The 24,533-nt window shown below is 44.6% G+C and overlaps 1 protein-coding gene and 1 pseudogene across 1 annotated transcript in view; both read left to right on the plus strand.

Annotated features, from left to right (window-relative positions):
* PARM1 (prostate androgen-regulated mucin-like protein 1) overlaps positions 1 to 24,231 on the plus strand; it is a 96,611-nt gene extending 72,380 nt beyond the window's left edge. The window contains exons 3-4 of the mRNA XM_037150197.2: positions 8,972 to 9,050; positions 20,190 to 24,231. Coding sequence (XP_037006092.2) covers positions 8,972 to 9,050; positions 20,190 to 20,274 — 164 coding nt within the window. The 3' untranslated portion in view covers positions 20,275 to 24,231. The remainder of the gene's footprint in view (positions 1 to 8,971; positions 9,051 to 20,189) is intronic.
* LOC119052804 (histone chaperone ASF1-like) lies at positions 2,212 to 2,820 on the plus strand (annotated as a pseudogene).
* Positions 24,232 to 24,533: the final 302 nt, after the last annotated feature.

Here is a 24,533-nt window from a genome sequence, read left to right on the forward strand (position 1 = left end):
AAGAAATGACTAAGCAGTCCTTCAGTGATTTAGAGATTTGGGGGGATGGGCCATAGGGAGAAGGACTAATTTACTGAGATAAACTTAGGTTGTCTTCAAAACATTTCTGTGGCATATTTATACGCAAGCTGTATGCCTTATAAAGGAGATTTATTTTTGCATGTTTACTAAAAAAGTTCAATTTAAAAAGCAAGTGCACTTTCAGAAGAAATCAGTTATTTTGTGGATTTCTTACTTTGTACCTACACAAATAAAGTACAATTGATATCCTTGGGGGGACTTTCAGTCTAGAGAGCAGGTGGAACATGGTCATGTAAAACTATTGGTGTAACAGTATTTCATACATCTTCATCTTGCATGTACATGCATAACTACCCCCAGCAACATGTCAGTGAGAATCTTCCAGCTTTTGTAGACACACACAAACACACGCACCTTGTTAGAGGCAAAATGCAGAGTTGGGTACTACCCACCTTACCTGTCTGCCTGTCTGTCCACCCAGTCCCGCACTCCCTGTGTGATTCCCAGGACCTGGCACTAGTCTCAGCAGCTGGGCGGTCAGACCTCCACGCTCTGGCCTCTTGCCCCTGCACCCCACACTGTCCTTGCCCCTGGGGGAGCCTTTGGCATTTATTCAGGAGAAGCTTGTGGCATTAATTTGGGGTCAGAGAGAGATACGCATAGCTTCCCCTGCTGTGGGATAGAGTGGGAGGAAAACAGGAATGAAATTTAAGCAGCATTCAAGGCCAGAAGTCAAAGCCACCTTCAATAATGGTAAAATTAGGATCCATCTAGGTAGTGATAGCCAAAAACAGAGATTTTCTTTTTCACTTTTTCTCCCCCACATCACAACCTACACACACATGTGTGCACACAAAACCCCAGGGGAAACAGTCAAATGAACAGACCCTGAGGTATTTAGTATACTGCGACACACAGCATTTGGCGGCACCCTTGGTAGGGATTGTGGAGCACAGTACATGCCAGAAGCCAATGAGGTGGGCCATCTTGGGTCACTGTTGTGTGGCTATTATCTGTTTCTAAATAGTCCCCCTCCCAATCAGCCTAAATTATTGAGCTTTGACCCACCTTCACCAGTAACTGCAAGAAGACCCAAATCATCACCCAGCCCAAGTTGGGCCCCATTCCCAGGCAGCCGACAGAAAGTAGACAGAGAGCGAACCAGAGCGGCAGGTTTCATTCACGGGCAGACGCAGAGCTATCGCCGGAGCTCGGGGTGGCAGGAGAGCCGTGTGGGGAGCAGCTCGGACTCGGGAGCCTGTCCTGCGTCCCAGTTCTAATTACCAACCATGTGGTTCTGGGCCCTTAGTGCCTCTGCCTCAGTTTCCTCCTTCATAATACAGATATATTGAGGATACCTACCTTATGGAGAACTGCACAAACTGAAATAACCGAAGCTCATAGAACAGTGCCTGGCACAGAGTAAGTGACAAGTCTTCATGGCGATCGTTGTCGTTCCTGTTTTTGTCTATATTACTGCTGTTATCACTGTCATTTGGAGGAAGGAGCTGCAATGTGAGGCTGATGTGGTGGAGATGGAGGAGGCCTCTCCTGACATAATGAAGAGAGATTCAGGCACACCCAGACTCTACCCTTGGAGCCCCTTTTCTCACCAGTCGCCCCTTCCCTCCTCCAGCACTGCACAGACACATGCTTTTAAAGAGAAAATATTCCTTTGAGAAAAAATGTTCCTTTCCTCTGGGTGACCTTGACTGAAGGAGTCGACACGCTGTCTAAAATGGCCACCTGCTTCTATTCTCCACCTCTTACCTGCTCTCTGGACCAGGAAGGGGAAAGAAAAGAGCAAGAATATTGAAAAACAGGAGGACTGTTAAAGACTCCTCTCAAAATAGATCAGACGTGCACAGAACCAGGAACTTGGTCAAAGAATTGTACTTAACGTGCATTCTAAATGAGCTGACGGTGGAATTTCCAAGGAGCCTGTGATTTAGGAGCCACCTACAGATAGGAGCAGGACACTTCCATTTTGTCAGCCCTGCAAAGTCCCCACCCTCAGTTCCTGCCCCTGGCTGTCTCGGAGCAGTAACGACTTTTTAAAGGAGCATAGGACCCCTACAAAACCACAAGCCTGCACCTGGGCAAGGTCTGCACTCTCCCCAGCAACCTTGTGCCGGGCTTTATTGTGCTGCAACAAGCCCCCATTCCCGCTGTTTGTGGTTTTTTCACAATATGGCAAAGGTTCTGGTGAACAGTGTGATGGTGCTTTATAACCCTTCTTTCTACAACCCTTTCCGGTCGAGGTCAACTTTGAGTGCATTGAGGACCTGTCTAAAGACTGGGAATGAAAAATTACCTATGCGGGCTCTGCAGAATGTGAAGAATACGATTGTTTTAGACTCATTTAGTGGGCTCTGTGCCTGCAGGAAGGCACAGTTTAGTATTTCAGGCTGATGACCCTAATCCAAGACTCATTCCAGTCACAGATGATGCAGTAGATGTAACCATTGTGCTAATCACATGCACCTACTGAGATCAAGAATTTATTAGAGTTGGCTATTAGGTAAATAATGAATATACTGAGACAGAACTAATGGGAAATCACAAGTAAAACCAGACTGTTCTAAGCTTCAAAGAAACATTTTGGCATCTAATCCCAGAGTCACAAGATTCCACATTAATTAGGAAGAGAACATAGAAAATATTGGAAGATGCAGAGAGCAGTCATCCAAACCTGCAGTCACATCTTTCTGCAAATGCAGTACCTTCAGCATCAAAGGGATGGCCCACGTCAGAAACTCCCTGAATGTTGTGTTTGAGTCCCACGTGGACTGCCCGTGACCCTCTGCCATCCCTGTAGTACAAGTTAAGCTATAAAAACACACAGAACTCTTCCATAAGTCACATCACAGACACTATGTGAAGAATGTGTTTTAAAACAAGTCCTGTAAAAAGTTTATAAGAAAGCCAGTATTCAAGTAAATTGTGGAATACAACCATTTTTAAATAATGTTTTCTCTGCATTATTTCATCGGTTCTGAAACTAACCTGATAAACCATATATATTATTTTCTTCTCTTCTATAGGTAATTAAAGCACTTGTAAAGAAATATGAATCATTAGACCAGGTTATAAGGGTTTCCTAGCCTCCTGGACAATAATCTTTGAACCACTAACTTACTGGCCTTCAAAAAAACAAAATGCACTTCATAAAATATTTCTTCCTGTAATAACATATAGTTTGGTTTAATTTAGGGGTGAATTTCCATTATTTTTTGGTATATCTTTAAAGAAGGGATCTGAAGTCCACTATGTGGACCAAGAACTTGAGGATCTGATTTTTCAGGCCGTCTTCAAGCCTCCTGGGGCTATTACCACAGTTCTTGTAATGTTTGATTGCATTCACTTTGGTTTCTAAGATAATAACAACTGTGGCTAACCATTTACAAAGTCTCCTGGTTATGGTTTTTGTTTTTATAACAGTTGAGGACATCAGAACACTCCCTGAATCATACATCATTATTCCCCAGTGAATTCAACATGTCCAGAGCAGATACCAACTCCCTGAGCTTGAGAATAGGAGAATATAATGACTTCAATCTGTTCATTAGACTTATAAAAATATTGTAAACTTAATTTAAAATTGTTTACATAGGTCATCTGTTGGCAGCATTTACATAAAATAGTAGATTGGGGGAGGTGTATTTAGCTTTAGCAAAACAGGTAAGTTACTACTTTGGAGACCCGTATATTTCTCACACCTGGTACTCTTCTCCCTACCCGCAGACACTGATGCAGAATAAGAGCAGACGTATTTGTAGTAGGCACATTCTAGATAGCTTTTCCAGATAAGCTTTTAAAAAGCCATCCTGGAATGGAATTCATTAACTAAATGGGCTGAAAAGTTCTTTTTCTTTAAGAAGAGCTAGGTCCTTCCTCAGAAAGTTCCTTATGCTCCATTAAATTAAGTGTAGGATATTCTCATTACTCTTGCTACTAAACAGGCCATCAGCCGCAGGACGCAGAGCCATGCAGTGCCTTCACAGCCACGACTTGCATACTGCACTTTTTAGGGCTTTTATTGTGAAGGGAAAGGGGGCATTTATCCGAATGTGCAGTCTAAGTTGTACGTATTTCCTGTCATTCTATAAGAGTGAATCTGTGAGGCACACTTTTGCTGTTAAACTTTGAAATTCAGTATTCCAGATTATTATAATATTGTCCACTAACTAGTTTATAGATTTTAAAAATAAAATGCATTCTACTGTTAAAAATTCTATATAAATAAATAAATAAATAAAAACCTGAAAGAGCCTAGGAAAACCCTTTCTTTCAGAGGTTGTTCAGTTTCACCCCATCATAGCCTAGTAAAGTCATTTTGGATATGACACGCAAGTGTCCTGCCTAAAAGGTCAGGTAGAACATTTCTTTTGTGTTTAAAGTGAGGAAAAAAGAAAGTGCCTCAATGAGAAGTGTCCCTAGAGGAATGTGGGAAGAACCGGAACGTTGCTAAGCCCAGGGAGACAGGAGGGCCCATTCTGGTTGCACAAGGGAAAGGTGGCGCAGTCAGGAGAGCCTCTTCTGAGCGTGGAAGACTTCCTGTGACCATGAAGGGCTGACAGGTGTGTGACAAAGACAGCGGGTGTGTCTGCGGTGGGAGAGGCAGCTGCGGGGAGAAAGACCCCTGAAAATTATGCCCGAGTTTATTCCAGGACTGCACAGGGTACAGAACGGAGTCCAAGCAGGTCAAGAGGTGACCTCCAGGGCAGCCTCCTCCCTCAAGCAGTCCGACCAGGTCTGGCCAGAAGCATTGCCCTCTGAGAGACCACACTCTACCCAGACAGTCATCCCTAAAATGACTCTCCTCCTGCTGCACTGTCCCTGGGACACGTGCCACGCAGTGGTTGGTCCATAGCTGTCGAGTCACAGGAGTAGATACTCGGGTAAGACTGGCAGCAGGGGCCCCCACAATGGACGGGTGAGGAGCCCGCTGCCAGGGGAACTTTCTCAGCACAGTGACTGAGCTCAAAGACTGCCCGGTGCCTTTCTTGCAACAGCATCACATTTGTTTGTATCACATTTGTTTGACGTTAAATGAATGAGTTAAGAACCCACTACAGGCTAGAGACTGTAGCTAGGCCTAAGAGTGTGGTAAGAAGGGAAAAGAAAGGCAAGATGAATAGAATTAGAATCTTTTGGGGGAAGCTCAACCCAGAATGTCAAAAAGAAGCAGACACAAAGCGCTAACACACACAGCAACCCTGTCGTTTGCTTGGGGGAAAAGCTCTCAAAGTTGTCATAAAGAAAAAGTAGGAGTTGGCCAGAGAAGTAACCAGTGTACCAATGAGTAAAAATGCAAACCCTGGAACGGAATAGTCCTGGGTTCAATTGTTAGCTTACTCATTTACCAGATTATAAAACCTGAATCGAGCCCTTAATCTCTCTGGCCCTTAACTTTCTCATCCATACAGTGGGACTGATTCTACTCCACTCAGAAAGAGAATGAAATGAGATGATAGCTATAAAGTTCTCAGCACAGTGCCAGCACAAAGTAATCACCTGCAAGTGCAGAATAGACTAATGGTGCACTGAGAAACCCCCGCCTCAGAGAGGCCCAAAATTCAAGAAGGCTTTGGTTCGCAATCTTCAACGGCCCTCTCGGCAGGGAGAGCATGTTGGCATGGTGGGATGTGCTAGCACCGTGGAACGTTCTTGTATCTTGGATTATGAAATATACAGATACATTTATTCTAACCCTCTCTTAATCTCTTCTGGCTCCTGGGCTTCGCAGAGTAAGTCACATTCAGTCTATAACTTCAGATGCCAATGAGGAAGAACTGTAATGGCAGCCACTGTCTCACCCCTATGCCCGGTGCACTACCCCCCAAGTGTACTCGGCTTCCTTCATAGGGCAAGGCTGCCCCTGCCCCAGCTACACCTTCCTTGTGTGCTCCTTCCCTGTCCTGTCTTGAAAAAACAAAAGAGTAGGAGGAAAGGGGGAATTCCAGTCTAGTTTAAACAGCGCAGTAGGAAATGGCATTTTCACAAAGAGGAAATTAAGCCCTTTCTGTGACCATATAAAGTTGTGCTAATGTTGGCTCAGCCGCCCCCTCATATGCTCAGACTGTAATGCCCTGAGGTGTGGAACCTCCCAGGGCGAGGTTCCCAGCTGCTTCTGGAAGTCCCAGCTGCTGTGGAGGTGACAGGGAGCTCAGGGCACAAGGGGCCTGCTGAAGGTCTTCTAGTTCCAGAGGACCTCGCTACCAAGGCTGGCCCCCTCTGAGGACAGCCGATGGGTGGCAGAATAGTTAATACAATGGTCCAAAGTGCAGTCCATTTTACCTGGCGTGTTCGGGCCCGGCGTGGGCAGTGCCCACCCTCAGAAGCGCACCTCTGCTCTGCTGCCCCCAAAGACCCATTGGGTGGAAAACCACCTGCGAGCTCCAGCTCTGGCCACTGGGCCTCTCTGTGACCAAGAAAAGGTGGGCTAAAAAAAAGAAAAAGAAAAGGTGGGCTTACAGGGCCTTGTTTGAAGATGACGTTAACTGAGAGCTGGACAGCTGCCAGTCACATTGAGGAGAAGCAAGTCGCTGTCACTTGATGTTTTTTTAAAAGAAAGAACAGCACCTGAGTTCGGAAGCTGCCTAATTTATCTTTAGAACAAGGTGATATATAAATAAAATCAGTAAATCACAGAATTGGAGGAGATCCAACTGCTCAGAGTTAGGGAAGAAACTTTGAAAGAGGTCAAACCTACAATTCCCTGTATTAAACTATGCCTGGAGCACAAAACAAGAGTTATAGGGAAGTCAACTATATCCCATTTTTTAACAGAGGGGAATTAAATTAAAAGACTGGCTTTTAAAACTGCTCCTAATTGCAATCACTGTGCCTTTTTGAATCTTGAAATACTCCCAATTCCTTACACTGCAGTAATAACTCCTCTCACAAGCTCTTAAAGGAGCTGTCAATAGGCTTCCATGAACTTTGAATTGTTCCAATTTCATCCCCGTTTGGAGGCTGAGAAGTTAAGTGCAGCCTTTCAAAGTAGGAGTGGAGGCCTTCTCACAAGGGGGAGGGGAAGGGAGGGGAGGGGAGGGGAGGGGAGGGGAGGGGAGGGGGAGGGGAGGGGAGGGGAGGGGAGGGGAGGGGAGGGGAGGGGAGGGGAGGGGAGGGGAGGGGAGGGGAGGGGAGGGGAGGGGAGGAATGTGGTGCCACAATTCTGTCTTGACAATAGTAAAAAGAAAGAGAGAGAGAAGGCAGGGAGGGAGGGAGAGAGAGAGGAAGGAGGAAAAGGAAAAAAGAAAGGAGGGAAGTTATGGGAAGGGAAGGAAGGAAGGAAGGAAGGAGGATATACTGATAATTATGCTAATCATGCTCTAGGATTCCAGGAGCAAGGAGTTGGGCATGTGAGTGTCCAGAAGTGTGGAAGCTCTGAAATGGTGCAATACAACCTGTGCCACCCCGGTTTTAGTCTCTATGTTAGCAATGAACCTCTTTGGCTCACTTTTAGAAATTACAGGCATAGGTGTCTGACCTAGCTTCCTTTCACCCAAAACTTTTAGGGAGTTACTATGGAGTTAATTAGTAGACTGATATGCTTCTTAGCTCTACTCTAATTCCTTTGGTGGAAGAGCTAATAAGAACAATATACAAAAGATGGGAAAAATAAAAGGAGATGTGGCAAAATAATCTACACATAATAAATCTCAAAAAATGTGGGGTCAGATCTGTCACATTTGAGACCTAGTCCATGACAGGTGGGCACCAGTCCAGCATGGTACATTGGGAGAGTACTTTAGCGTGGCGCACAGGGCATCTCGTTTAATCCTCTAGCAACTGTGGGCGGGAGCGGAGCGGGTCTTCCTGTCTGTCGCTGCAGGTGAGCGGTGTATGAGTGGACAGGGTTAAACAGTTCAGGGTCACACCGCTAACCATAGGGAACCACACTCGAATTCACAGATTGAGACTCCAGATCCCTGATGCTCTTTCCAGTGTGTCTCAGAGTTCTGTTCATTTGCTGAGGTAGGAAATAATTTCCCAGTGGCCCGAAAGAGTAAATGGGGTCTCTAACACCAGCGTTAGTGCCAAAAAGTCACTTTAACTATAGAGGACAAGAGCTCGATTGATTCTCGGCTTTTCTAAGGTGAAATAAAGCTGAAGTATATACATGATTAGCCCAAAGCTCACACAAAAAGAGTGTTGTGCTTCAAAGTAGTAATCTTTGGAAGCAGTGCGGCAATTCTTCCAAGGCTGCGTGCCTAACAGGTTGTTGTTTTTAACTGTTCATTAATAGTTGCCTTTGGACCCAGATTTCAAACTGCATAATAAAACATTCACGTTACTTTGTAATTGCACCAGGTTAATTCTGCAAACAAAAAATACTGTTACCTACCAGACTTGACCTTATTTTTACACCAAACTTAACTTTATTCTCTATGAAGTCAAACTTACCTTTCGAGGATGAAAAATGGACACATTGCCCAAAAAGGAATATTTTTAAATGCTTTGCTTCGATGGCAACATTAAGATTAGTGCACCTCCTACCATGAGGACCCTTTGGAACTGGCCAGGACTGACAGAGCTGTATGATTGTGGTTTATTTTGAAACCACCCATATCAAATATTTCACAGTAACCCTAAGTCTCCCCATATTTTGCAAATGGCAGAAAGAGGAGCCAGAGCTTATAAGAGAAGAAAATAGGATTTCAGGAGATTTGCGTCCCCTACCCCTGTAAATGACAGCAGCAACATTACAAGTTGGCGCCATTGTTACAAAGATAATCAAACATTGATCTGGACTGTTCTTTGATCTCCAGACCAGCCAAAAGGTCTTAACAAATATTGGCCATTTATCAAAACCTCGCCTAGCATGAAAAGTATTTTGGTAACAGAATCAAGACCCTGGGTTTTGTACAGCTCTGACTTCTGTGCGGACGGAGCTGCAGGAAACACCTTTCTCACCTGCTCTCTGGGCCTTCCCCCCCCACAGGCAGCATCGCCGCCATTACAGTGGCTGTCATCGCCGTGGTGCTGATGGTGTTTGGAGTCGCAGCGTATCTGAAGATCAGGTGAGACCCCCCCTCTTCTTTACAAGGGGAAGGATTCCATTTTGTGGGGCTCCAGGCTGAGAGTTGTGCTGAATGTGTGTTTCTTAGTAAGTATCGTAGTTCTCGATGTATTGGCAGGGAGGTGGAAATGGCCAGTGTACTCCACAGTGGACAAGAATAGAGGGTGCAGTGTCTGCACCTTGGCAAAGCAGAGGAAGTCAGCTGAAATGCACAACATGATGATGTAATGGAACGAGAATGAACCCGGAGTCAGGAGACTGAGGCCCCCCCACTCCGCCCTTAACTCACCCACTCACCCAGAGGGAGGAGTCCCGTGACTCCTGGCCCTGAAGGGGTCTCACCTGTGGAGTGGGCGACTGGGGCGAGCTCAGTGGGTTCCTAAATACTGAAGTTCTAGACGCTGGCGTGTGGACATGTGCTCAGTCTGTAAGGAAGCTTTCACGGTACTAACGCAAAATGCTGCAAAAACCGGAATGTGTGGTGTTTTATATAAAATTATCCCCCCTCGAGATTATATCCTCATGTTTTTCATTTAAAAATATCTTCTGTTATGAAATGAAGGTGATCACAGATCATAGCTGAGATTTTACCTTTTTTAGACAAATAGAAAGTGGCAAAACCCTGGGAGCCCCCACTTTGTCCACTGCTCGGTGAAACCCTAGTTTCAGAACCACATCACTCACCCTAAATGTCCTTCCACCTGTGTAATGCCAAATGTCAAGTGACAGTCCTATTTGCCAGTCTGTGCAGTGCCCCTAAAAAGGGACAGAAGGACATGTGCCACCATGGTGAGCACAGCCACTCCTGGAAGTTTGTCTCCCCACAGCTGGAGCCGTCTTTACGGAAGCTCCTTTGACCCTCTCCCTCACTCCCTTGAAAGCCCCAGTGGCTTCCCAGGCCCTTAGAATTGAATCCTAACCCCTCAGGTTGGCCCTCGAGCTCATCCATGGACCCATCCTTGCCTACCTCTTCTCACTCATCACAGCTGCCTCCCCTTTGTAACCACTGAGCTGCAGTCACACTGGCTTTCTGTCTGATGCTTACAACATGCCGTTACAACATAAGATAGAAGAAACATCGTACCAGGACAATGACACCTCAGTCCCCTTCAAAGTAGACACCTCACAGTTCTCCCAGTCGCCATCAGCTACCCTGTCATATTTTCTTGAATCTCATCAGTGGTATGAAATCTTTCCCTTTCAAAGGTGATTTTAATTTTGGGAAAAGCCAGAAGTTGCAGGGCACCAAATCTGGGCCGTAGGGGGGCTGAGTCACCTGAGTAATTTGATGTTTTACAAAAAACCTCTGCACGAGATGTGAGACATGAGTGGGCATGTTGTGGTGATGAAGCTGTCAGTCACCAGTTACCCATAACTGTGGCCTTCTGAATCATCTGAATAATTTCTGTGGAGAAATGTTCAAGCTTAACACAAAATTTGATGCAGATTTGTTGCTCTACCTGCTCAGTCATCTTGAATGCAACAGCCACACGGTACAAATGCTCACTCAATGGTGTCTACCACCCCCACTGACTAGTGCAGTAAAGTTGTCATTGTTCACACATGCACATACCAGTCCACTCTCCTTCACTGCCAAGTTATATCACTGTCACTTGAACCATTCTTGTTATCGTAACAATGGCTGGATTTGTCCCAGACAGACCCACCACAGTCACTTGGGCACTGTTGTGTGCACCCACATACCCTCCTGACTGACTTCTCTCCGTACAGCTGTGCTTCTTCCTCGAGAGGCACCCTGTCCCTCCCTCCCTCCTGCCTTGGCTCCCCATGTGGACCTCACGTATTCACATTCTCATCCCTAGGCACACATCGTCTTTGCTGCCCCTCATCTGGCTGTTCCTCATCAACTCTAGTCACCCTGAACAGACCAACGCCCACTAGGGAACTCTCTCCAGCTCCTTCTCTTTTATCTCCCTCCACCTTTTGTTCTAAATGTGCACCCAGTCAATCGAATGGTAGTGCCAAGTATAAGAGTGTCCTGTAATGTCATCTATTCCTAAGGTACAAAGAATAGGAAAGCCAGATTTGGAAAAGAAATTGGAATTAAAGGGTCAGTACTGCCTGTTGTTTTTTTTTTAAGTCTTTATAAAAGCATCCTTAAGTCTTCTTCATATAAAAAACACTCTCTCTTCATTAAGTCTATATTTCCTAGGGCAGCAAAGTTAATTTTATTAATCATATCTGACTGAATGGTACTCTCTTTCATCTGGCTTAATTACTAGTTTATTATTGCAGATACATTGTATTTTAATTTTGAGTTAAATTGCATTTATGAACTAGTCTAGGAGCCTCAGTCCCTATTTGTAACAAAGTTTCTTTCTCTGTTGGGGGTGGGATGTCAGTGCTCCAAAAAAGAGACCTACAGATTAGTTTAGAGTCATTCTGGAATCACCACTGGTGAGTCTCTGAAAGGGCTATGTCACCAAAAACACAACCTTCATTGGGGTGTGGCTTGAAATAGAAATTCTTCCCTCTTGCCACATACTTGCCCCAAATGATGTTGAAATAACTTAAGGACCCTTTTCTTGACTCCAAGAAAGCATTCAAGTTTACCATCTCAAACTCATCACCACTGTGGACAGGCAGTCTCAAACAGCGACTAAGAAAGAATCCAGACCCCACAAGTAGGGAGGACTTGATTGAAATCCCATTTGTACCACGTTGGAGCCGGTTCTCCTGTGACCTGAGCATGTTACGGAGCTTCACTCACCCTCACGTCCCTCCCTGGGAAAGTAAGCGCTGTGATTCTTACTCCTTGACAGCATTACCGAGGGGATTACTAGGTACCGCTTCCAGAGTACACACACAGTCCTGCCACTGCTGCAGTCATCATCATCATCATCATCAAAGTGGGCAACGGGAAGGGTCCCCAACAACAGGACAGCTGCTTGATGACAATTACTATTGGCCACCTGCCAGGAGCCCTTCTGAGCCTGGGAGCAGGGGGATCACATCAGTGACGGGACACAGTCCTGCCACCACAGAACTTGCTGCATTTGAAAAATTTCATTAGCAGGCTATTAAAATGGGTCCTAATGAGTGCTGATTAAAATTGCATAACATTTTATTCTAGAAATTTAAACTATATTTTCTCAAGGCATTCTCAACACTAGATAAATGTGGCGAGTGATGAAATGGAATTAGCCGTGGTTTCTCTCCCCCAGATAGGTCCTCCCTCTAGAGTGTAGAAAGGCCCCCAGTGGTATAAGGGTCGCTGTTCATCTTTGGCACAACAAACTTAGGAATGAATAAAGGGATCAGATCGCTGTTTGAAAACCCCCTAAGGAAAACCCCATTCTGTTGATCCTTTAATTATTTTGGCAAAATGACGACATAAAGAGGTTAATAACTATCATGAATCTTAAGGCTGAGCTAAAAAACCTCTTCAAGTGTTGTTTGCAGGTTCTTGGAAAGCCCCACTAATCATTCATCAAAAATACATTTGGCTCAGTTGACAGATGCATGCGTGTGCATGTGTGTGTACCCAAGGCTGGGTTTTGCCTTGGCTGGAAAATTTATTTTATTCCTATCATCCCAGATTTCTGAGAACAATAACACAACAAGAGGCCTGTTGTCTGTGGCTATTTAGCTCACTTGGCTGGAGTAGCAAGTGACTGAATTCACAACCCACGAGGGAACCATTAGATTCTGGCCTGAAACACAGGCTATGTCCCTGCAAATGCAAACAAAGAATTCACTTTGAGAGGTCAGCCTCCCAACCAGAAAAAGGGTGCACCTTGCAAGCTCTACTGATAGTACCTCAGCAATTTCACCTTTGCCCCCAAGATCTACTTCCCTTGGAAAGCATCAGTAGACTCATTAGCTATCTGTTTTCACACTCCTATTCTTTGGGGACCAGGACCACTGGTTTTGTAACAGTGTCCTCTGCCTAGAGAACCACATTTTCTGAGAGGTGAGCCACTTTTTGGATGTGGCTTCCAGAACCTTCCAGGGCTCTTCTCTGTTATCAACCCACCCCCACTGCCATTTTAGCCAGCAGCAGTGTGGTTCGGTTCTACTTACCATTTAGGCAAATTATAATCTCCTTGATATTTAATATTTTCATCTGCAAAAGTAGCATTCATAATACCTCTCTTTCAAGCTTGTTTCAAAAATGAAGTAATAAACGGAGAGTCCCTGGAGAGACCGGATAGCATGGTGGTAAAGAACACGGACCGCGGAGCAAGGATACTAATCTGTAAAATAGGACTATACTGATACCTAACTCATGATTGTTACAAGGGTTAAATGTGATACAAAGAAACACGCAGTGACAGGTATGAGATGAGGATGATGGAAGGGCTAACGACTGTTGTCATTAAAACAATGCTCACTACTCAGTGCTTAGTAAAACGGTAAGTGCCAACAGTCCCACCCAGTTGGCATCGGGGAATCGGAGCAGAAGGGATTCCTACCACGGGGGGAGAAATGGCACAGCAGCTTCGTTTTCTCATGTCCCATCCGGCAGGTTCAGGTGTGCTTTTTCTAAATGCCAGTGAAGTTGCATCCATGTCATAAATTCCTAAACAGAAACAATCTCTGAGCAGTCTGTATTCCAAGGCTTGTTTGCAAGTTTAAAAGAAAGCAAAGGCCTTGCCTGCCTCTTGCAGAAGGGTGCCTTTAATTAGTGATGATTGAAGAATGAGGTAAGTCGAATTTGTTTTATTTGAATTGGCTCAAAACCGTTCAGCCACGAGATAATCCCCTGCGCAGGAGACCCTATCTGCTATCGCCAGCAACGTGGATGCTGCTATAATTAGGCGTGCTGGTAACCCAGACAGACAAGACGGCTGTTCCCTTCACAAAAATAAATGTGATATTGATTTACAGACACAACAGGACCTCACTCTGAAGGTATCTTGTTAGAAGTCACCTGTTTTGCTTTAAGTCTTCTGGTAATTATATTTTATACAACTGGATTCTTTCTGGTTATTATTAGGTTTAAAGAGTAGGCCCAGCCAGTCATAAAGGCTAAGATCTCCTAGGATTTGTGACCTACAGGTTGCCTTTCTCAGCTTTGGCATTCTAAAGAGCTTGATAAGCTACCTCAACCTTTAGCGTGCATAGGAATCAATGGGAGACTTTGCTAAAAACACAGTTTCCTGGGTCTCAGCTCCAGAGGTTCTGCTTCAGTAGGTTGGGATGGGGCCCGCGCATCAGCATTTCTCACCAGCTCACAGGCGATGCCAGTGCCGCTGGCCTGATCTACCCACATCTCCTAACACTCCAAACACACACTGTGCTCTTGAGTTTCCAGATAGATTGCCCCAATGTTTCATGGCTCTGTTACTGTGAACACACTGATCCCTCTGTCGGAGGTATTTGGTCCACCTCTGTTTTGTCTGGCTGATTCCAAGTTGTCTAGCCCTGAAGGGACCCCCTCTAAACATCTCCGCACATGCCTCCTATGTACCAGTCACTCACTTCCCTGACGAACTGTGTGCTCTGCCAGTATCCTCCACCGCAAGGAGAGAAAGCCCCTGGCAGTGCCTAGAATATGAGAGTTGCTTTACAAACCTTGTTGCCCGAGTGAGTGGCTCTGGAAGCATTAGGAAAGTTTAGGGCAAGCAGTATTTGTTGCCTCCAAATCAGGAGAAACTAGGTTTAGAGAAGGGAAAGTCAGAGAAACCACCCACTGGCACTAGTTACCCCATGACTCTGAACTTGGTCAGAAATACACAGGTATTTCTGCAGGCCTTTTTGTAATGAATATCTGCCAGTGTGATATCTGGTAGATAATTTTTAAAAATAAAATTAAAAAAATTTTATCTGTTCCTTCAAAGTAAATGTGGTTATTTCAAGATTAGTTTGAAAGTAACTGCTTTTTAAAAGAAACCCAGACTTTGTAAAGAACACTTTGAAAATGATATATGCAAACGTTTCTCTCTTTGGGATTTTGGTAATTAGAAGATGAAACTGATAGAATTCCTGAATTATGATGCTCATTCTGTCACTAACTTGCTATGGTAACTGCGGTCAAATAAAATCACCCCTAATGGTGACAGTATTCTTGGCTTCAACATCGTAGTTCAATCAATTCTTAGTTTTGACAAATGAGCCACGATCGTGGAAGGTGTTAACATCAAGGGAAGCTGGGTGGAGGGCAAATGGGAATTTATCTTTGCAGTTTCTCTATAAATTTAAAATCATTCCAATATAAGAAGTTAATTTTTTAAGTTATAGTTCAGTATCTGCCACACAGATGTGTGGTCTGCTCCTGCCCCAGAGCCTTTGCACTTGCTGCTCTCTCTGTCCAGAGGGTGCGTCTCAGGTATCCACGGGGTTCACCCACATCTCCTTTATGTGTCTGCTCAAATGTCATCTTCGCGAGACCTTCCCTGGTCACCATATCCAAAAGTATAATCCCCACCTCCCACTTGGAATTCCTCACTTCTCTTTCCCTGCTTTATTTTCCTCCATTGCATTTATGACCATCTACCAAATTGTTTTTCATGTCTTATTTGTTATATCTGACCCCACTAGAATGTAAGCTCCTCTAGGACGGGGATTTTGGTCTTTTAACTCACTGAACTATCCCCCAGGCCCCAGAAGAGGGACCGATAAATGTAACTTTTCAATGACGGGTTGAATGAAAGAAGCCAAGCAGGGAAATGACAATCAGAGAAAGAAAGCCAACAACAAAAACAACAAAAAAGGGAGGCAGGGACTGCCACACCAATCTAGCTTTGCTGATGGATGATAAAAATCTACAGCTTAATTACTGATGACTAATGAGATGCAGGCTCAGCTGTGATTTCACAGCACGAAGCCACGTCTCCTTCATCTACATGCATCCTTCCTTCTTGCACACAATAAGCACTAATAATTGAATGGCAAGCTTGCCTGACTAAAGAGCAGAGGGGAGTTAATAAAGTTGGAGCCTTGATGGGGAACTGTGGTTGACCCTCATAAAGGAGAAGGTGGTTTTTAAAATATGTTAGTTTCAACACAGGAAAGTAAAACATCATCCATCTTCAAAGACAATTGAGTCTCCATTAAGTATTGGTACTACAGTTATCTTAAAGCAGGTACCATTTTGTCATCATGGAAAAGGCCTCTAACCACACTATCACCACCACATCCATGTTCCAATTGTCAAGAAGGATTCGCCGAATGGGGAGGGGGTGAGTAGGGAGGACTGCTTCCTGTTAGAACAAAGCCAGTTGAGAAGGAAGCTATGAGGCAAGGACTCACCATAAATCATCCCCTGTCATGTCCCCTGGGTTCTGCTCTTAGCTAAATGAGTCATACCACACAGTTGGATAACACTGACCATAAGCACAGTGCCACTGATTAACAGGGACTGTGAGCACTGTGCCAAGTGATTTAAAGCCATGTCATCATGTGGGAGAACTTTAGCTGCAATTCTCTTTCTTCTTCCCATATTTAAGGTCAACATAGTGGCTTTGACCCTTTGTGTTCTTTAACGAGATGCTTTCACTCTGCCACAGTTATATTGCACAGTGAGTTGCCACAGAACCACGCTACTCCCTGTTGGCATTGACCAAGCAAACTCCACAGATGCTATTTTTGTGCTACTGAATATGTGCAGTTGTCATCAAATATTTATGAAAGAACCCCTGCATCAAGAGCAACCTATTAGATGTTCAGAAAATAAAATGAAACATAAGACGTAGTCTGTCCCCAAGAGGTTTACTATCTAAGGGGAGCCAAGTCACAGCAGGCAAAAATGGCTGTCCTGGACGAGTGCCAGTCCTCGCTGAGAAACTGAGTAAACACAACCTCTTTGACCTGGGATGATGTCATTCATACAGATTGCTATTCAGACTGAAACGAGATGAAGCAGTGTGGCATTACAGAACAGGGAGACCCAGGTGTCAGTACCAGCTCTACCTACCATGAAATCACACGGAAAAGTCCTCTAGTGTCCCTGGGTGCCACTTTCTTAATTTGGGGAATGGGAGCTTTTTTACCTCTTTGGCTTCACAGATGGCTGTCTGAAAACCTCCCCCATTTCCATTTACAACATGCCATGATTTAAGAAGCTTTGACCTGGAGAGAGAGTTTAAAGTGATCATTAATTATTCTCTCCTTATCTCACACACACACACACACACACACACACACACACACACACAGATGTGTTTGTCTAGCTCTTTCTATATATGGTCAGATTTAAACAAACCTGGCTTGAATCCCAGCACAGCCAATTCTTCTTCTTTAGGCTCATTAATATATTTATCATGCCCTACGGGTTGGTTCAGTACATGCCCAAATATGGTTTATCTATATCTCTTGCTTTCCTATCCTCATTTATCAGTATTTTGCTTAACTCACTGTTTAATCAAATGAGAAGACTGAGAAAAATGAAAGATCCATCTCTCCCTTTATTTTACTGCTGCATGTGCAGTGGATGCCACTTCTTATACAGCAGGTTCGGATACAGTTCTGATCAAATAGCCATTACCAGTAAAACCTGGTGACCAGAAGGTTTTCATTCCCCTGACCTCACTCCTACATGAAGATAATTTACAACACTTCAAATAACGACACTCTAAGAAGTTGGTCTTATAACTGTGCCTAGGGCCCAGTTTCAGGAGTTCCTGGTGAGAGGGAGGCTCACTTTTCACTCAACATCTTTTTTTTTTACTATTTACAGATTTGCCATGGGCTTATGTAAGTTTCATTACCACAAAAATTAAAAAGCAACATTGGCCAGCATGGATTGTGCATTGACTATGGGCCAGGCGTTTTATATGCATTGCCTCATCTAATCCTCCCAGTGACCCTAACCCAGCTTTTTTACGTTTCTCCACTTTACAGATGAAGAAACAGGGGGTTAAAAACAGGTTCGAGGACACACATCCACTGGCCCTACTGACACCTCAACAGAATAAAATTACATGATAGGAATAAAAACGGTGTGAGAAGTTACGTTACCGCATAAAGGCGAGGCGGAAATGCGCTAGCAGTAAGGGCGTGTGTTTGTTAGGCGGACGCTGGCCAGGCTTGAATGTTAAGTCAGGCTGAACTGGAGGCTTGGCTCCAGCCTCCTAATTCTTTGATTTTCACTTCTTCGTTCTACGGCTTCCACTTTCAACCCTCCTGTTAAAGGATTTGACTGGAATTGGAACTTTAAAACATGGGGGAAATGTTAGCAATGGATAGCTGGTGACCCCAGTTACCAAAACTGGCCTCTCCATTCAGTCAATCAGAAGACCAGCATTGTGTTATTTGTGATGTCTTTCCTTCTCACACCCACAGAAATGAGTGTGGACCTTTGGTGAAAACAAGACATATTGGGGAACAGCCTCAAGTTTCCAGGTGTATAGGCTGGGTCAGCTGAGCCAGCCCTCAGATCAAAAATCAGGATTTTAAAGGCTACGAGTTGGAAACCAGCACATCAAGGATCTGATGTTTTTCAACATATCACCTCTTTTCAAACACCTGGCAGATGGCAATAAGCTTCAGCAGGGACAACAATTATCTTAGCAACAGATATTAATATAGCAAATGCTTTCTGTGCTTCTCAGATTATTTTTTACTTTGTTTAATTTTCATATCTAGTTGAGACAAAAATTAGGGGGACTGGGTATGTTTATCTGCACTATATATAGCAGAGCTCGTTTCCAGTGGCAAGGTGCAATAATTCCCACACTAGCACGAACCTCAGAGGCACCACATGCTCATTTTGTGATGTTTTCCCAATCCTGTCATTAGTTCTAATACAAAATGACCACAGTACTTCCCAGGAAGCTCCCAATTTGTGAACAGATTGGCCTTTCAGGATGTATTCCCCCCTCCAATCACTTTTCTTCCACCAGCATTTATTGATGACTGTGTGCCAGATATCCTTCTGGAGATGGAGCTAACAACAATAACAACAACAGAAAAAATAGGCAAATAACTTATATTATGGTCCAGTTAGGGGTGAAGTGAAATAACAAAATAGGAAAGTGAGTTATACGAGTAGAGTATGTTAGAAGGTGATGAGAACTATGAGAAAAATAAAGCAGGGATTGCTGAGGTGGGAGGGACTTGCAAGTAAATGGAGTTCTTACCGAAGGCCTCACTGAGAAAGTGCCTTTTGTACAAAGACTTGAAGAAGACGAGAGAATGTGCCATGTGTGGAGATCAGGAGGACAGTTGTTCCAAGCTGAGGGACCCAGTTGGTGCAAAGGCCCTGAAGCAAGAGTATGTCAGGCCTGAGGGGGAAGACCGGCAGGTTGGAGCAGAGGGAACAACAAGAACTGGAATAGTAGCTGATGTGCTCAGAAAGTCATGAGGGCCAGATCCTGTAGGGCTTCACCAAGTTTTTTAATGACTTTGGCTTTTACTCATAAGAGGAGGAGCCACTTAAAGGTTTGAAGAGAGGAGTGATAACAATCTGACTTCAGTTTCTCATAGGAATAATATAATTGTGGGACAGGTTCCCAGAATGACTCACCAAAGCCTGTTAAACCCATATTGCCATTGAACTAAGGTGCCAGTCAGACTCTGGGGAGCTGAGGTCAGAGCACTGGACTTAGATCCAGGAGGTAGGGATTTGACCCATAGCTCAGCTGGGTGACATTGAGCACATCAGTTAACATCTCTGAGCCCCATTTTGCTCACTGGAGAAATAAAGATAAACAATACCTGCCCCATGGTTTGCTCACTTGAGGAACAAGTGGAAACGAAACATAGATGCACTTTGTAGACTGTAAAACACTCTATAAACATCAGGAGGGGTGGCCACAGCAACAGTGGTTCTGGTTATATCATTCTTATTTCAGGGAAAATGAAGTCCAGGACCTAAGTCCAAATGCCAGGAATGCAACCTTCTCTTTCTTCCCTTTCCTTTTTTTAAATAGCCATGGCAATGGGCCTCTGTTTCTACAGCACTAGAAGTCGAGGAGAAAGACAGGGCCTCACTGATCTCAAAAGAAGGTGCCATCTGGGCTCCCAGCGGATCAGTCATAATGTACAGGGTGTTTGTAGACGCCCTGGTTGCTGGGGTTGCCCTAGTGGAGCATCACAGCTCCCCGATGTGCGCCCTGTGAACTGCACACCACCCCCACCCCCCACCCTCTGCCCCCAGTGGGGTGGCAGGGAGGCGGGCTGTCCTCAGATGGGCAACTTCTCCAAGTGACCACAGCTGTCTTCTCCTTCCCACCAGGCACTCCTCCTACGGAAGGCTTCTGGATGACCACGACTACGGGTCCTGGGGAAACTACAACAACCCTCTGTACGACGACTCCTAACAAAGGAACATGGCCTGGGGCGAGGGAAAACGGCTCTTTATTTATAAGTGCTTAGCCAGTAGATTTATAACAAGTACCTGATGCGCATTGAGCGACAATCTTACAGCCCGTTTTATGGTTTGGTTATTTCATTTTCCTCCTTCTTTGGCTACTACAACTTCTTCTTTCTGGTACAAAAAGAACCATATTTAATGGTGTGTGGAGGCTGACTTGCAGCTGAAATGGGCCAACCTTGGGCATCCAGGCCAGAACACCACGATGGAGGCTTCTGTACCCACCACGGGACCCACTGCAAGGACTGAAGAAGAGGAGTCCACTTGTTTTGTCAGGGGTTTTAGGGGAACTTGTTGTCTGTGGTATTTCTTAAAACTTTCATTTAGGAAATGATATTAAATCTCCAACAGTGGAAAGGAAATGAGTACTGGGAGGATTTCACCCTGCAGATGAGGAAGTAGGGATTTCTCAGAGTCTTTTTCAAGCTCTATTCATCTGGTCGTGTCTGACAGGACCCCTGCTTGGCTCTACAAAATGCACTGAGCTTCTTAGCCGCCTAATTAATGAAAGAGGAACCCAGCAGGTGCCCCCGAGGAGGCCATCAGGCAGAGGGGCAGAGTTGCCGGCTGCTGTCAGATCTCAGCGTGCCTTCTACCTGTTCTCTCCTCCAGGCCTCCTGTCCCTGCCAAGGATGCCTGTGCTAGTCCACAGCAGCCGGCATCCCAGCCCATAAGCTTTCTGTGGAGTTGCGGTTCCACGGAAGCTGGGAGATGAGCTGAGAGAAGAGAAAGCAAGAGGCGTGTGGAGGGAGTGTGCAGTGGGGGGGGTGGAGGAGGGAGGGGGCTGGCATGCACTGAGCGCCTCGTTAGGTAAAGTGGGAGTCAGTTCTCAGTGACTGTCGGAGGTGTTCACTGCGTGGAGGAGGCCATAGATTCCCTGCTTTATACCCACAAAGCCACTGGTTCACTGCCTTACTATCTGTTTGGTAATGGAGGTATACTGTGTTTAAACAAAAAAATAAGACACTAGTCTATCTGTAATTGCTCAGTGAGGCATTTTCATAGTAAACAGACACAGTGATCAATCCATTTGTTATTCCCATACACTCACCTCACTACCATATTTTGCAGTGTATAATGTGCACTTTTTTGCCCAAATATTTGAAGGAAAAAATAAAAATGCACATTACACATGGGTATCATGACTACACACCATGGGCATAATAATTCATGTATAATGTGCACAAAAACGTGCATGTGCATTATACATGGCAAATACGGTAATTCCACCCTTTAATAAATCAAACGGTAGATAATCTTAAAATCCCACATAGCAAATTTTCAGAAAGAACTGATCATTTCTGCAGGTGTTCATTTATTGCAGTGGTTCCCAACCACCAGGCAGTTTTGCACCCCCTACTGGGAAGAGACCCATGAAGACATCTAGTGACATTTTTGATCGTCACAACTTGGGGGTGCTGCTGGTGGGTAGGAGACCGTGGGTACACTAACGCCCTGCAATGCACGGAAGAGCCCACCACAACAAAGAATTACCTGGCCCACAGTGTCACCAGTGCTGAGTCTGAGAATCCCATAACTTATTGCCGTGTCCATTATGACGCAACAAAACACTCCCAGATTTTTAATTAAATAAAATGATTCATTAAATTTTATCTCACAGTGTTTAATGTGTTAGCTCATGGGTAGTCCCAGGCACGCGCGCTGCCTTGTTTGTCTCTTGTTGTGTTCTAGGCAGCCGTACTCCACAGCTGTAACTGTCCCTCTCTAACACTGGATATTGGCAACCAGCGTCTGATGTCCTGATTTCAGGGAGGAGAAAACATACATCGGGTCCTGTTGCAAAATGTTTTACATTGTCCAACAGTGTCCTAAAGAACTTGACACTGGTCAGTTTTCATTTCTAAACTTGGACCTGCTGCCACGACTCTTGTTAGTTTCCAGAAACTTGATCCTCAGCTCATTCTGTTACTCACTGTGGCCAGCAAAGTGCTGGCTTGTAAACCACCACAGCCGCGCTGTCTGAAACGCCTCTGGTGTTCAAGACACCAGGATCTGGGCCATTTCCACAAACCTGCCATCCAACACCCTGAACAGAATTTATTCCTAAACTCCTTAGGGACCGAAGGAGAATGGCTGCCTCCAGAGGTACTTTACAAAAGCAGTGGGTAATGAGGAGTGGAATTCTGATGTCTCGATTTTTTTTTTAATTTAAGTGTTATTCTCCAAAAAAAAATGGTTAGAAATGACCAGTGATGCCCCCTCTGGCCCAGCTTGGCCTGAATAATTGTACCTGTTCCCTACCTCCACTCTTTGCCCAGGCTTTCAGTTTAGCAAAAATAAAACAGAACATTCCACAGTTTGTCCCTCAGTCAAAAACACTTTTGACAAAGTGTCCATGCAACACCTTTGTAGAGGTGCACTTCTGATACTGCTTCCGTCATAAACACTGGATTAGAGGACACAGCCTCTTGCCAAGAAATTCTGACCAGCTATAAGCCATGGACCCAGCCAGCCTCTTTCCTTAACTAAGGCTGTGATTGTGCAAGAGCAGTTGGAGCATTGGTTGCTTTTATTAACTTCTAAATCCTTATGAAAAAAGAGAGGGGTCTGGCCCTAAAGCAGATCTCCACCAGCGGGCAGTGTTACACACCCCCTCCCAAGGTGACAGCTTCCTGTAAAAACTCTCGTGCTCCTTATTAATGTTAGTATAAAATACCAATGGGCAGAACCTCATTTCACCAAATGCGTTCCTTTTCTATTTTTGAACTGGCCAAAAGATTTTAGCAACTGAATTCAACAGACACTGCTACACATACACACACATGAAATATGTGGCTAATTGACGACCTTTACCTCAGGGAGAGTCTGTTCAGCTCTCCCCAAGGGAACGGCTCCAGTGGATCTAAACAACGGTCCAGGCACAGGGTGAGTCAGGCATTAGAGGAATGTCAGAGCGGGAGGGAGGCGAGCAGCCTCTTCTAGACTGCAGCCTGCAAATGGTGAAATGGTGAGATGCAACTTTGTTTTCTTTCCTCATGGCCCTAACGAAGTCTCCTGCCCTCTTTGAATATCTGTCTTCATTTCTTACATGGGGAGGATGCTTTCACACCGACCTCCCCCCATGCTACCTCACAAGTGTGTTGTGAGGACTAATGAAATCATGTCTACAGTGTTTTCGGTTTCTGCAGAAGAATATTTATAGACATTTTCAGTATTACATAGATATATAAGTGATCTCAGTTTCTTATTATACTGGTTATACTGTTTGTTATTATACTGGTGTGCTGTTTTTACTTAAATCTATAAAATTGCAGCTGCGTTGTAGCCACACCGGACAGCTGTTACAGCTCCAGGCCACCCCCCAGTACAGCCGACTGACTGAGGGTGGCCCTGCCTGGAACCACAACGGTCAGTTTCCATCTCCAGGGAAGGATGGCCTGAGACGTGCTCTCACAGGTGCGTTAGGATCCAGGAGGTGAGGGTAGCACGGTATGGATACCTGAGCACTAATATCAATAGACCTCTGGCCTTTACCTTTGGGGGGTCTTCAGGGTTCTTTGTGAAGTTGATTTTGGTTTGATATCATCTGTTTGCCCTTCATCTTGCTTGTAAGGGTGCGCAGTTCAATCCCCTGCATCATGGGAAATGAATTTGGGGTCGGATGCTAATTTGCACGTTGATTCACCTTCTTTGCCTTTAACCCCTTTTTGGCAAATGAATGTACCATTTCAACTTTGATTTTAAAGTGTTAGTTGATATTGGTAATAGTGCTAACCAAGAGACCAGTACCAGATTGTTTTCTTGGGATGAGTTAGCTGACATGATTTAAAGATGGAAAGACCTGCAAATTCTTTGATATTTGATGTGATTGTATCCATATTTGTTGTAAGATATGTTGCATACCAATTATATCAATTAAAGTTGTTGAAAGCTTGCTCTGACAGTGGTGATTCACACTTTGACGTGTTTTATTACTCAAGCCATTTAGTTGATATGCCCAATATTGCTTATATTAAGTAGCCCCGGCTTGTTCTTATACAAAGCTTATCCCACATCAATAAATAATATTTTCTGCAGAGCATGGAGGTCTCTCTGATCTTCAAAAAGAATTGAAGGATATCAGAAATGGAGAAACTTCTCAGGCAGTGATTTTACTCTTAACTATATACCATGCCTTATAAGATAAATGTAAAAAACATTTTGATTCAATAAATAAGTGGTGATGCATAATCAAGTCATATAAAA

The sequence above is a fragment of the Artibeus jamaicensis genome, unplaced genomic scaffold (assembly GCF_021234435.1).
Source record: "Artibeus jamaicensis isolate MK-2021 breed Jamaican fruit bat unplaced genomic scaffold, CSHL_Jam_final scaffold_1031, whole genome shotgun sequence".
NCBI classification, from domain to species: Eukaryota; Metazoa; Chordata; class Mammalia; order Chiroptera; family Phyllostomidae; genus Artibeus; species Artibeus jamaicensis.